The 13,978-nt window shown below is 44.6% G+C and overlaps 1 protein-coding gene across 3 annotated transcripts in view; it reads left to right on the top strand.

Moving 5' to 3' along the window:
* Positions 1-13,978, top strand: part of atp9a (ATPase phospholipid transporting 9A) — a gene marked incomplete at its 5' end in the record, with an annotated part of 48,814 nt that overhangs the window by 20,933 nt on the left and 13,903 nt on the right. For all 3 annotated transcript variants that reach the window (XR_014553603.1, XM_083657122.1, XM_083657121.1), the window contains 5 exons: positions 3,988-4,149; positions 5,266-5,358; positions 7,311-7,394; positions 10,553-10,723; positions 12,152-12,250. Coding sequence is in view for 2 of the 3 variants with exons in the window: in XM_083657122.1 (XP_083513248.1) it covers positions 3,988-4,149; positions 5,266-5,358; positions 7,311-7,394; positions 10,553-10,723; positions 12,152-12,250 (609 nt within the window). The remainder of the gene's footprint in view (positions 1-3,987; positions 4,150-5,265; positions 5,359-7,310; positions 7,395-10,552; positions 10,724-12,151; positions 12,251-13,978) is intronic.

Genomic DNA, 13,978 nt, shown 5'->3' with positions numbered 1-13,978 from the left:
AGGAAGAGCACTGCGGAATCCGACTTGATCCATTTCCTGTGGTGTAAATACGGATTTCCTTAATGTGCTCCCCAGCCCATTGCACTTATGCCCTTTTGAATTTCCCCCTTGATCATATATTTTAATGCGGCCCGCTACAGCTGTCGTATTGTCATGATAATAGAGTTGACTTACTATTGCAAGTTTCTTTTGTTGTTGGTAGGAAATTGAATTAAGCGTATCCCACTGTGGCACATTGTAATACGCTCTGGATGAGACACTGTCAGGCAAACGCCTACAATAAATTTCCAGTTTCATGCAGTGACAACTTTGGGCATGCCAGGATCATGTCAAAGTCTTATTGTAAGAAAATGAGCAATTGTGGAGAGGTTTTCTCATTAGCAGTGTTGGGGGTAACTCATTACAAAGGTAACATATTACATGTAATATATTACTTTGAGTCTTATAGGATTTCAGTAATATTATACCAGTTACTTTGTCAAGTAAGAATAACATTTAGAATTTTGGATTGTTTACACTGCAACTTGAAGGCGGTTTAAATTATTTTTTGGGATGGTTCCGGGGCCGCGATGTCATTCTGCTGCTGCTGTTGTTTTGGTGAAAGTATTGCAAAAGTAGTGTAATAAGTAACAAGTTACTCTACACAGACAGTAATATTGTAAAGTAACGTATTACTGTCAAATGAAAGTAACTAGTAATATGTGGTATATTACATTTTGAAAGTAACTTGCCCAACACTGCTCATTAGCAGCAATACAGAATTCTTTAACTTAGATTTATGGTTTGCAAGTTCCTCTTTCCTTCGAGTGGCTCTGCTGTAAAAGCTTCATTGTATCAGTTTGATATAATCTCGGTTAAAGATTCAGTTTGCTTTCCTACGGCTTGTCAGGAAGTCTTAATATAGATATGGTTTTTGGCTGTGAGTGCCACGGTCACAATACCACCGACTGTTGCATGCATGGTTTTCACTATAGGGTGTACTGCAGTCAAAACTGACATTTGTCTAATCGTGCTAGTTGCTCTGACTGATTTGTCTGAAACACAGTTTTATTGTAGCGGCGTAAGTAATTATACACACATCAATAAGCATTGAGCCCCAATATGTAACTTTTTTTTTTACCTTAATATAACAACCTTAAAGGTCCCAATTCGTGCAGCTGTAACCTCTTAAAAACGTGTGTCTCTGGTCCATAAAACATGATTCTGGATTAATCTGTCGAAAATATAGCAAACCCGTTTGTTGTGACGGAGTTCTCACTCCCTCTTCTGGTTGCTTCCCAAGAACGGCCTGTTCCTATAATATATTCAGAACTAACAGTTCCCATTGGCCGCTGAGGGAGAGCCCGCCCCAGGCTCCCAGCAGCCAATCAGATTAGCGTCTGTGGACCAGCACGCTAGGTTGCGAGTTATCGTTAACTAAACGGTACTACGCTAAAGAGGACATCTCAAAATGCCTAGACTTACCGAATGCACCTCTGCAGTTGCTGGATCACGTACAGTTGGCGTCGCTCCAGCTAGAAGTGTTAATTTTGTGGCTATAGACTAAATGGTGCAGGTAGCTTGTGTGAGAGAGACCCGCGCAGTATGCAGGAGAAAGCTAGTGACGTCCCGATTCCCCCAGATTCCCCTCTGGGCAAACGAAGCGTTTGGGGGTGTGGCTTGGAGGAGACTGCAGAGGGACGCTGGATAGGGACAAATCCAACTGTGGCAGTTCTGAGCGTGTGACCACTCATTACAGGGAGGGCTGACAGCAGTATATGCATTTACAAGTAAAAACAGCTTTTGCACGGAATGGGACCTTTAAAATCATTTTGATGGTATTCACCTTATGTTCCAACACAGGGGTCAGCCAGTTACTTCCTATTGTGTTGACACTTCCTGTGTGACAGCACAGTACTATAGTGAGCAGGTAAAACAGCCGGTGTTTTGAACAGGAAGTCATAACACAACTGGGTCAAGTGGGCGGGGCTACATAAGGTGAATACTGACTTGTAATAGAGAGGATGGCACCTCCGTCATTCCCACAGTATGTCCTGAATACCTGTTTCCTGCACCCTGTAAGTTTGAGGCTCTGCCCCCGGAGCAAGGCAAGTTGCCTGGAACATGTAACTCCATTCCCTGCGCCGCTCCTTCAGATTAAAGGTTTTCCGCTGACAAACTAACAGGATGCTTTTATTGTGAAGTACGTATAGGAAATGAAACGTGTTTATCGCTCGCTAGCTTGATTAGCCGTGCGATTCGCCACTTCTTCTTTCACTAAAACAAGTTGATAAACACTGCAAAAAGGTGGGCAAAATAGAGAGGACAAGCAGAAACCGTAAAATAAGGCTGATATCTGAACATACAAACGGGGGATTGTAGCATTTATTATTACAATCTGTAACTGTGGGGGCGCAGTTTCACCCTAAAATAGGAAAAACGGCATAATGGGGCTTTAATTTCACCGTTTTACTCCCCACATTAAAGCAGTTTTATGATATATGACCAAATTTGGAAGGATAAATCATATTGAATATGGGTCCTTTCACAAAGGAGTGTTGTCAGCCATGTGGCAGTGGTGAGTCAAGCCACCGGGATGCGGTGTTCTTCAGGCCAGTAGCGCTCAGCAGTCGACCCACACAGGACCGCTAGCTACATGGTTGTGGTGGACGTCCCGTTCCGAGCGTGCTTCCACGGTGAATATTTCTAGACTGTGACTAAGGCACCATCTTCATATTTCCCAACCTGGATGACAAATGTTCTGGTAGTCAGAGCTTTGCTGACGTCCGAGTGCTCTTGGCCAAGCATTGTTAGACTACATGGTCATGTATTGGCAAAATAAGTCATTTTATAACCGCAAAGCCTTCGGTTTAGAGTTAGAATTGGAAACAGTAATTTTTTTCTCTCTCTCCATCTATGCCCATCCGGCTGCTCTGAGATCTGTCCTTAGAGTCAGAAGATTAATGATGACTCGGCTATGCTGTGATCTTCTTCTAATCGCTGGTCTGGAAGTTATTGGGCAATGTCCTCTCCCCTTCCCCCTCTCTCCCTCTCTCTCTCTCCATACACACACACACACACACACACACACACACACACACACACACACACACACACACACACACACACACACACACACATACACACATACACACACACACACACACACACACACACACACACATACACACACACACACACACACACACACATACACACACATACACACACACACACACACACACACACACACATACACACACACACACATACACACACACACACACACACACACACACACACATACACACACATATACACACACACACACACACACACACACACATACACACACATATACACACACACACACACACACACACGTGTGCGTGTGCATACACACACACACACACACACACACAGTGAGTATTTTAATGGATGTGATCTGTTGTGTCCTTCAGAAAGGATCGGGGCAAAAACAACAATTTCACCAGGAATTTAGAAATGGTCGCCGATCAATAGTCTTGAGTGCTGAAAATATTTGAGCTATTGATTAAGGATGAATGGTCACTGTGCTCTTTGACGACCTTCTCAGTCCTGAGTGTTCCTCACTCTTGCTTGTAATTCATAGAAGAATGGTACATCATGTTGACATGATGGTTTACCATCAGAATGGGGGAGGGAGGGGGGGGATGAGGAGTTGAACAATCTATATTTTGATAGCATCTCTTGCTGTGTGTGTGTGTGTGTGTGTGCGTGTGTGTGTGTGTGTGTGTGTGTGTGTGTGTGTGTGCGCGTGTGCACGTGCGTGCGCGCGCGCATGTTAGTTAATGATGATGGTTTTGATGATTATTGACATTTCCTGTTGATCAAAAGTATTAGATAAGATTCTTATTCGGCCCTATTCATCTTTCTCCTCTATATCATTCTAAAGATACTACATAAGTCATTTATTCCGGTGACCGCACCCTCTAACCGTCTAACGCCTTTACAATGTGGGATTGATAGGTGTCGCTGGTGCAGTGGACTGAGAGCGTTGGACTGACGCTGGTAGGAAGAGACCAGTCCTCCATGCAGCTGCGGACCCCTAGTGGCCAAATACTGAACTTCACCATCCTGCAGATCTTCCCCTTCACCTATGAGAGCAAGAGGATGGGCATCATAGTTCGAGTGAGTGCTGAGATGATGTTGAGGATCATGATCTTCTGTCTTAGCTGCACAGCTTTAGATGTTCTGCTTCAAGCTTTCCCATCTGCTTAGTTGGCAGTGTTGGGGGTAACTCATTACAAAATTACCATATTACATGTAATATATTACTTTTAGCAGTCACTCAGTAATATAACTTATTACTTATAGGATTTCAGTAATATTATACCAGTTACTTTGTCAAGTAACTCAAGTTACAAATTGAGTTAAAAAATTGTTTTTATCAAAGCACATTTAAATAAAGATACAATCATTTCCTAATCAAACTGTGTGTTTTTATGCAAATAACCACTACAGATGACAATAACAAAGGAAAATAATAACATTTAGAATTTTGGATGGTTTACACTGACTTCAAGGTGGTTGAAATTATTTTTTGGGATGGTTCCGGGGCGGCAATGTCACTCTGCTGCTGCTGTTGTTTTGGTGAAAGTAATGCAAAAGTAGTGTAATAAGTAACGAGTTACTCTACACAGACAGTAATATTGTAAAGTAACGTATTACTTTCAAATGAAAGTAACTAGTAATATGAAGTATATTACATTCTGAAAGTAACTTGCCCAACACTGTTAGTTGGCCTACTGCTTGATTATAAAGGAACCATCACAGGCATTGGGGGATCATTAGCTGTTGCTATCAAACACCGCGGGGTGTATGCTAGCAACATCAAACAACAACACATCACAACATGAAAAATTAAAACGTAATATTACAAGAGTTATCTGAGAAAAACCTCACCCAGTAATGACCTCTGACTAAGTCTGATGACTAACATTATTTTTGTTGGCTTGCCTAGACTCGGCTAGAACTCCCGGAAGCCTGGGATTGAAACTTGACTTCCTCGCGATAATATTTTCAAACACTTTCTCCATATCCCACATCATGAATACCAAAATAAGTTTTCCTTTTCTAGGCAACAAGGCAATCATGAAATAGTTAGGCAATGTGCACATTGTCTCACGTGGGGTTTGGACGGGGGGAATCTCTTCTGGGTAAAGAAAAGGCTTACAGCTGCATTTGATGTGTGATGTGTTCGGTTTGTAACACTGGATCGATGCTGGATCATTGTCTGTTTTCTAGGATGAATCTACAGGAGAGATCACGTTCTACATGAAGGGTGCTGATGTGGTGATGGCAGGCATCGTCCAGTATAATGACTGGCTGGAGGAGGAGGTACAGTTCCCTGCTTTACATAACAAGCGGATGATCTCTTTTTTTAAATTTAATTAGACTTTTTTTGGTATGCTGTATTACAGTGATACTCACCTTGCGGCCCGGGGGCCAGATGCGGCCCGCGATAGGGTGCCGAGTGCCCCCCCCCCCCGACCATTTTCTAATTCACAATGAAAACTAACGTTTAATCAGTTTGACTGAGCTTTAGTTAAATTGTCAAATATCACAGCCTGCTTTTTAACTACCGTAACTTAACTTCCCTGCGTTTGCATTGTTGCTCTGATTATAGAATAGCCTTTATTGTAGGGATGTCCGATATTATCGGCCTACCGATATTATCGGCCGATATTAGCATAAAAAAAATCGATATCGGAAAATATCGGTATCGGTTTTCATGCCGATAATTTTTTTTTTTTTTTTTTTTTTTTTTTTTTTAATTCAGGGGGAGTCTCACTGAGAGCAATGCTCTCTTTTTCAGGAGTGCCCTGTTCACATTCACACACACATTCATACCTGGAAGCTGACCAGTACAACCACAGTCTGATCTGTTGGCCACTGAGCAGCTCCACTGGAGCGGTTGGGGTTAAGGGCCTTGCTCAAGGGCACCTCAGTGGTGGTAATGAGGGAGGGGCAAGCGCTGCCTTTTCACTTTCCCCACCCAGATTTATCCTGCCAGTCCCGGGGATTGAACCGACGACCTTCTGGTCACAAGCTCGCTTCTCTAACACTTACAACTTTAACACAACATGCATATTAAACTCTTCAGCTACATTAAGCTACATTATGTAACTTGTTACGTGAAATTTTGGTGGAAAAAAAGCCCGCTTATATCGGTATTGGTTGATATCGGTTGATATCGGTATCGGAAATTAAGAGTTGGACATTATCGGATATCGGATATCGGTAAAAAAGCCAATATCGAACATCCCTACTTTATTGTCATTGCACAGTTCCCCATACAACAAAATTAAGAGTGCTTCAGCTGACAGTGCATTAAAATCACGTAAATAATTAAAAACATTTAAGAAAAACAACAACAACATTAAGAACAGATAAGGACACCTAGACGGGGGGCAAAAAAGCAGGAACAAAACAATAATAAAATACTAATAAAATACTGCTGAGGTAGTAAAAGAATATTGCACGTTTATATATTGTATTGCACAAGTTCATGTATTGCACTAACAGAGAATTAACGGCTGCTGCTGTGATTGCGGATGATCCGCTCTGCCCTGGAGATTATTTGTTTGCATTTGCTTCTGCTTGGTGGTTCACATTTATGGGTTCATGACAGAGTCAAATTGTCAGACTAAACCCTGGCCGACACCCCAAAAACCTACAATCCGCTACAGAAAAATGAATATGATTAATGTTTGTTTATTTAACTGGCCCCTGGCCTCCTGTTATCTTGCAAAAGTGGGCCCCCGGGCAAACCAAGTTGAGTATCCCTGCTGTTTAGAGTACTGCAGGAACAAGTGCTAAGACCTGCCTAAGACCTGGATGTTGGCACTTCCGGACCGGTTCCCTCGTCTCAAAGTCAACAGGATTTTTGCACTGGGGATTTTGGTTAGATGCATGAAATAAGGTCTGTGGTTAACAAAAGTTTATGAAACTGCGAACATTGTGTTCAGTAAGATCATCTTCACAAATGAGGACCACTTTTATGACTTTTGAAGCGTAAATGCATGCCGAGTACAAAGTTTGCAAAAATCCCATTGACTCCCCCAGTGAGGGAACCAGGAAGTGCACGACTTCTGTCTTGGCCTACAAAAATGCGGCATCCCTGCATCTCTATTGCATTGAGAAAACCCCTATTTAGACAGGTAGTACAGTCGATACTCTGCATGCATGCACCTGTAGTGAGAATTGAAGACAGTTAGCCTCCAGTAAGTTAATTCTTACGACACACCCCAGTTGTCTCCGTTGAAACTGAAAGTGGAACTCTTTTCCAGTGTGGAAACATGGCGAGGGAAGGCCTGAGGGTCCTCGTGGTCTCCAAGAAGTCCCTGACAGAGGAGCAGTACCAGGACTTTGAGGTGAGCGTGCTGCCTTTCATCAGCTCCACCTGCAGGGAAGTAGCAGGTGGAGCCCCCCCCCAATCCTGGCGTTCTCCTATGTCACGTGTTGCACACAAAGATCATATATACGGAAGATGAACACTCCCAACTTACTTCCTCGACAGCTAGATCCACATTTTTCTTCTCGCCAATTCTCAATGGCTTCCTTGTTTTGCTCGGGCGTACAAACAAAATTTAATTGGTGATTTTTTTACATTTGTTGTCTGCGCAGCCCCACCACACAACAGCTTTTAGCTATGTTTAATTCAAGGGAAATGACGCTGGCGTATGGGAGTGAATGGAGAGCTTTCCCCCGTGATGGGCGTGGCCTATTTCATGCCCTGTCTCTATAGTGACTGGCTGAGTTCATAACCAACCTTGAAGGTTCACTTTGCTGTGACTCGCTTTGGTAAAGCCATTATGATCGGCATCCATCCATCTTCAACAGCTTATCTGGGGTGGGGTCACGGAGGTAGCAGTTGCAGCAGGGGGGACCCCAAACTTCCCTTTCCCCGCCCACATTACCCAGCTGATAGCTGAGCACGTGCAAATGTTTATGTGCTGACTGACTAATACAGTGGTTCCCAACCTTAGGGTCGCGACCCTAAGTGGGGTCGCCTGAAAAAAAAGAAAAGAAAATACACCAGTACTACACCAGTTAATACTACCGAAGATGATTATGGTCACCTGCGATTTTTTTAGATGAAAATCTTTGGGATTATAATTTTAAATCAGCATTCTATACAGTCAGAGTTTTGAGATTAAAGTCAGGATTGTCAGACTAAAGTCAGAATTCTGCAGGGGAAAAAAAGCATACTATGTGACATCACTGAGGATGTCACTGATGACATTATCGATGGTGTACCGGAATTTGAATGTCGCGGGTCCCTAGATCTTTGCGACGTCAAAATAGGGTCACGAGCCCGAAAAAGGTTGGGAACCCCTGACCTAACACCATGGTAGTTTATGTCGACTTTTCCACCGTTTTTAAATGTCAACGAGTGCTGTTGGCTAATTGGATTAACCCCCGCACCCCCACCCCATTCCCCCCCGCCCTCCCACGCAGACCCCCGTGTACCCCCCCGTCGCTACACACACATATTGCCTCCCATTGTTGGGGCAGGGCCTGCAGCCCTCAGCCCCCGGGCCCGGTTACTGAAGCGTATGATTGTGGTCCTGGGCTGAGCCGGGCCTGGTGGGCAGCAGTGAGTCACACACTGAGTCACACACAGGGTCGGTGTTCCTGTATGAGTCACACTCAACATTGTTTTGGTTTTATCTCACTCCAAAATGGCCCTGGAGCTGCTGGAGATGGGCGTTAACCGACCGGTCTCGTCTGTTATGTATTTCCAGCTCTCGAAAACATGGCACCTTTTGAGGGTTGTACGTGAATAACTGTCACTAGAATTATATATTGGAGTGCGGCGGTAGATTCCCTGCCTACCGACATGAGGGTCGCAGGTTCGAGCCCCGTGTTACCTCCAGCTTGGTCGGGTGTCCAATCTGTCCATACAGGCACAGGTGTCTGCGCGTGGGAAGCCGGATTAAGGGTATGTGTCCTGGTCGCTGCACTAGCGCCTCCTCTGGTCAGTCGGGGGGCGTGTGTTTGGAGGGAGGGGAAATGGGAGAAATAGTCTGATCCTCCCACTCGCCACGTCCTGCCAGTGGAACTCCTCGCTGTCAGGTGAAAAGAAGTGGCTGACGACTGCACATGTATCAGAGGAAGCATGTGCTAGTCCATTGCTAGCACACCAGCTCAGTGGCCTTGTGGTCTGAGTGTCCGCCCTGAGACTGGGAGGTCGTGAGTTCGATCCCCGGCCGAGTCATACCAAAGACTATAAAAATGGGACCCATTTGCCTCCCTGCTTGGCACTCAGCATCAAAGGGTTGGAATTGGGGGGTTAGATCACCATATGATTCCCGAGCGCGGCGCACGCTGCCGCTCACCGCTCCCCCAGGGGATGGGTCAAATGCGGAGAACAAATTTCACACATTGTGTGACAATCAGTGGGACTTTACCTTTACCTTTACCTTATTGCTCTGCCTGGTGGTCCGCCAGGGCATTGCATTTTTTGTTTGTTTGTTTGTTTGGCTTTCAAAGGCTGTAGCGGGCTCAGTTTTAAAGCCAGAGTGAAGTTTCTGGTATCATATAAAACTAGAAGACCAATCAAGCAAAATATCAACCAATCATGCTAGCTTGTCAGGAAGGTGGCTAAATAACACTCCAAAGTTAGGCTATATTTTGGTGAGGGGAAAAACATTTTCAACTGGGTCCTCTTTTTCACAGCCTAAATGTTGGCTGTGAGTGGCTGTGAATCTTGTGTGTGTGTGTGTGTGCGTGTGTGTGTGTGCGTGTTTGTCAGAGCGCAAGAGGATGTTTTCCTAGAGGGCAGAAGTTATGGGCAGTTAAACGAGCAGTTAGGATTCAACAAGTAACACAAGTTTGACACGCCTGATCATAAAGAGTGTTTCCCCGTTTTTAGTGGAACTCACTGATTATTCTTTTGATCTGTGTGTGTGTGTGTGTGTGTGTGTGTGTGTGTGTGTGTGTGTGTGTGTGCGTGCGTGCGTGCGTGCAAATAGTTTTACTTCGTCAAGCCTAATGGTTCAGCTATATTTAGAATCGGGAGGGAGCAAAGAACATTTCACTCGGACCAAAACAAAAAAAAACGACCGAAAAAAATAATGTTAAAGTGAAATGTTCTATGGTCTCCCCCGTTTCTAAATATATCTGTACCGTTTGGTTTGTAAAACTATTTGTATAAGCATTTTGCAAAATGTCTATGGAAGAATAAATGGCAGATAAAAATCTCTGATACAGTGCTGAAGCAGGAAGTGACGTTCCACTTTGGCTCTCTATAGTGTTTGAGAGGGGAAAAAAATCTTTCTAGGTTGTGTAATTCCACAAACACACAAACACACATGAGGCATCCCTGGTGCTGATTTTCATTTTTCTGTGTTGTTTTTCCTCCTATTCTTCCCCGTTTCCCTTGTTTGCTCTTCTAATGGTTTTACCTTATTTATACTAATTGAATCTCTCCCCACCATGACCACTCCCACGTCCCGCCCCCCGGCTCTGCCCCCCCCTCCCCCCCTCCCCTCCCCTCCCCTCCCCTCCCCTCCCCTCCCCTCCTCAGGCGCGCTACGTCCAGGCTAAACTCAGCGTCCACGACCGCTCCCTGAAGGTGGCCACAGTGATCGAGAGCTTGGAGATGGAGATGGAGCTGCTGTGTCTGACCGGGGTGGAGGACCAGCTCCAGGCTGACGTCAGGCCCACCCTGGAGATCCTCCGCAACGCCGGCATCAAGGTGTGCAGGGCAGACAGCCTCACAGCGTACAGTAGCAACACTCTAGTAAACAAAACATGGCAACAAGATATTAAAGCAATAAAAAAAACAATCATTCTAAAGGATTCACATGTGTTTTTCATCTTATTTCAAAAAGCATAGTCCATCTTTTTTTTTTTTTTTTACTTTAATATTTATTGAGTTTTTGTCTGTGCATACAACCATAAGTATTTTGTCTCTTGACTTATGACTTTCTTTTTTTACAACCAGAAAGATAGCAAAAGAAAACAGAAGCAAACAAAAACATAAACAAAACAGTAGGGATGTCACAATATATCGTCCCATGATACATCGCGATATCAATATGTATCGTTGAGATGAAATCTCATATCACGAGAAAAAGAAGCTGAACATGGTGAAACTGATCTGCATCTGATTGCATGCTCGCTCTCCTTTTCATTGCTTTGTTTGAACAGACGAGGGACGTTACAGACACGGAGGGATGAAAATGGTGAAATTACTCAAATTAACGTGGAGGATGCCCCCTCAACTTACAAATCGATCTCAAAAAAAATATTGTTAAAGTATCGTATCGTTATAATGAACCCAATATCGTGTATCGTATCGTGAACTGAGTGTATCGTGACACCCCTACAAAACAGCCATGGTTATAAGAGTCCATTATCAACAAAAGGCATACAAATCCAATATCTTGAAGTTTATATATCTGTTGGTCCGTAAGTATTTTCTACCTTGTCATAAATCATAAATTTCTTCCATTTACTATACAAAAACATTTTCTCTCTCTCTTTAAGCTCATAGGTCAGTTTTTCACATAGTCCAGATTCGCAAGCAGATGTCTTTCTCTGGTGCAAAAGACAAAAATGTTGTACATACAGTAGAATGGTATGGATACTAAAATGAATGGATAGAATGAACATGCCCGTTCAAATCAATAATGTTGAGTTTTATTCACATTGTTGATTAATCACCATGTTAATAAAAGTTTGTATAATAATAATCATGCAAGTGGTACCAGAGGAGGTTAGCCTGATTGCTCTTGTACTTTCTACCCATTAAGTTCTGTGCTCTTATCTGTGATACCAACAGGAGCTACTCCAATCCACTGAGAATAAATAGTAGATAGATCATGGATAATGTGATGCACCCCGTTAGATTTTTCTAGAGATGTTGGTGCATTTTCTGGTAGAAGCTCTGATTGCAAATAGTCCCAGATAGAGCAGCTCCAGAACCGTTCTCATGGTACCTGTCACTGATGATTCACTTTGTAAATTTTACTTTTGTTCTGCAAATTTTTAGCTTGTTGTTGTTTCCCCCCTTAAACTGCCAGGCACATTTTGTTTGAGTGGAATTCCAAGCACGTGTTCCTAACTCCAATGTCTTCTCAGCTACAAAAGTCTCGTCTTCTTCTTTGATTTGGATTTTTAGGTGTGGATGCTGACAGGGGACAAGATGGAAACGGCCACGTGCACCGCCAAGAACGCCCACCTGGTCACCCGCAACCAGGACATCCACATCTTCAGAGCCGTAAGTGCAGGGGGGACACGGGGGGGAGGACGCACCTCCTGATATCGCCGTTTTGGTGTCGTTCCTGGACCAACATTTGCTCCTAGTACAGACCGGGAAAACCCCCGCCCCCAAACTCATTTGATTGGTCGCCACAATTGCTTCTTCCTGAAAACGTGCAACAAGTAAAAAAGATGTGTTTAAGATTAGACGGTTTTCTTACGGTTTTCTTATATAACGACGACCAGGCCCTAACCCTCACCACAGTGTTGTACTTGCCTAAACCTTTATTCTTTTTTAAATAAAAATATGTGTGGTTCGACCGGGAGTCGACCCCAGTTCTGAGATTGGAAGGCGCGCACCTTATCCATTTAGCCATAGGACCGAGCTCGCCGACAGCTGCACTTTTTTCACACCCTAACCCTAATCTTAACCACATTTTTTCCCCTTGCCGCACGTTTTCAGGAAGAAGCAATTGCGGTGACCAATCAAATGAGTTTGGGGGCGGGGTTTTCCCGGGCTGTACTAGGAGCAAATGTTGATTTAGGAACGACACCGACACGGCGATATCAGGACGTGCGGGGAAGGACCCCTCCTCTGATGTGCATTATGAAGTGAGCTCTAGTTGATTTTAGCGCCGCGGAGGTTGACCCCCGGTTCAACAACAGGGCGCTCCCATCGTCTGCGCGGGCCGAGGCTCATTTGCTCGTGGTCGGTCGGTCGTACGGCCTCCACACACACAAGTGCGCATGCAGCCCGGGCCAGGATCCAGGATCTGCACGCTGATCACCTAAATCACCTCCCACTGCCACAAGCATCCAAGGCACTGTCAAGGAGAACAAACAGGGCCGTCGCTCAGCCCCGGAGCGGAGAAACCAGCTGAACCACTCCCAGAGGGAACGCGCAGAGGGCTCACTTCCTGATTTGTTTTGCAGGTTGCGCGGTGGGCCCTCGCGACATGCTTTGATAGTCCCCGTTCGCCTTCTTCTTCCCCTCTGGCCCCGTGCCAGAGCAGGAGGAGAGAGCCCAGCCATAGAGGAAGGTTACAACTTGCGCACAACCGCGGTGTTAACTGGAAGAGCATAACAATGGCTGGCACGGCTTGAAAACCTCTGTCCCAGTGGATAGGGGGGGGAGTGCTGCTGACTGGGCCCCGCAACACTTTATACATCTGGATCGGTTTCCTGGTTGCCACCAACGGCATGATCTGGATTGACGTATTATGAATTGTCACACGGTTGAAGGATATTCATACCTGAGCATGACAACTGTTGACAGATTCATACCCGTGCCCTGTCAGTGCTGCCTTCATGCCCTGTCAGTGCTGCCTTCAGGCCATGTCAGTGCTGCCTTTTTTCATCGTTCGTTTTTTTTGGTTGCAGAATTTTTAAGTCTATATTTGAAACTGACACAGTTGTTGGTTATGTCGCAGGTTTTTTTCGGGGACGTTTCCAGTTTCCACTCAGGGAATTTTCAATAGAATAACTCAACTCAAATGTTCGCTCAGTGATTTTTGGTCTGGATACTCATTTAGCGCCGGTGGTTGACAGTTAACTAGGTTACTGTAGGTCTATTATCTTCTTCTCCTGATCGCTGATAACGGCAGTTGAAGCCGACATTTTTTTTATACTGTGGTGGGTGCGACTGCGATTGCTATCAGCAGGCCAGACTCAATGATTATTCTTTTTATCTGTGTGTGCGTGTGTGTGTGTGTGTGTGTTTGCATGTGCGTACACTGCATTCACAAAT

Source organism: Poromitra crassiceps (genome assembly GCF_964638095.1).
Source record: "Poromitra crassiceps genome assembly, chromosome: 20".
In the NCBI taxonomy this organism is placed as follows: Eukaryota; Metazoa; Chordata; class Actinopteri; order Beryciformes; family Melamphaidae; genus Poromitra; species Poromitra crassiceps.
This window is presented reverse-complemented; position numbering and strand designations above follow the sequence as displayed.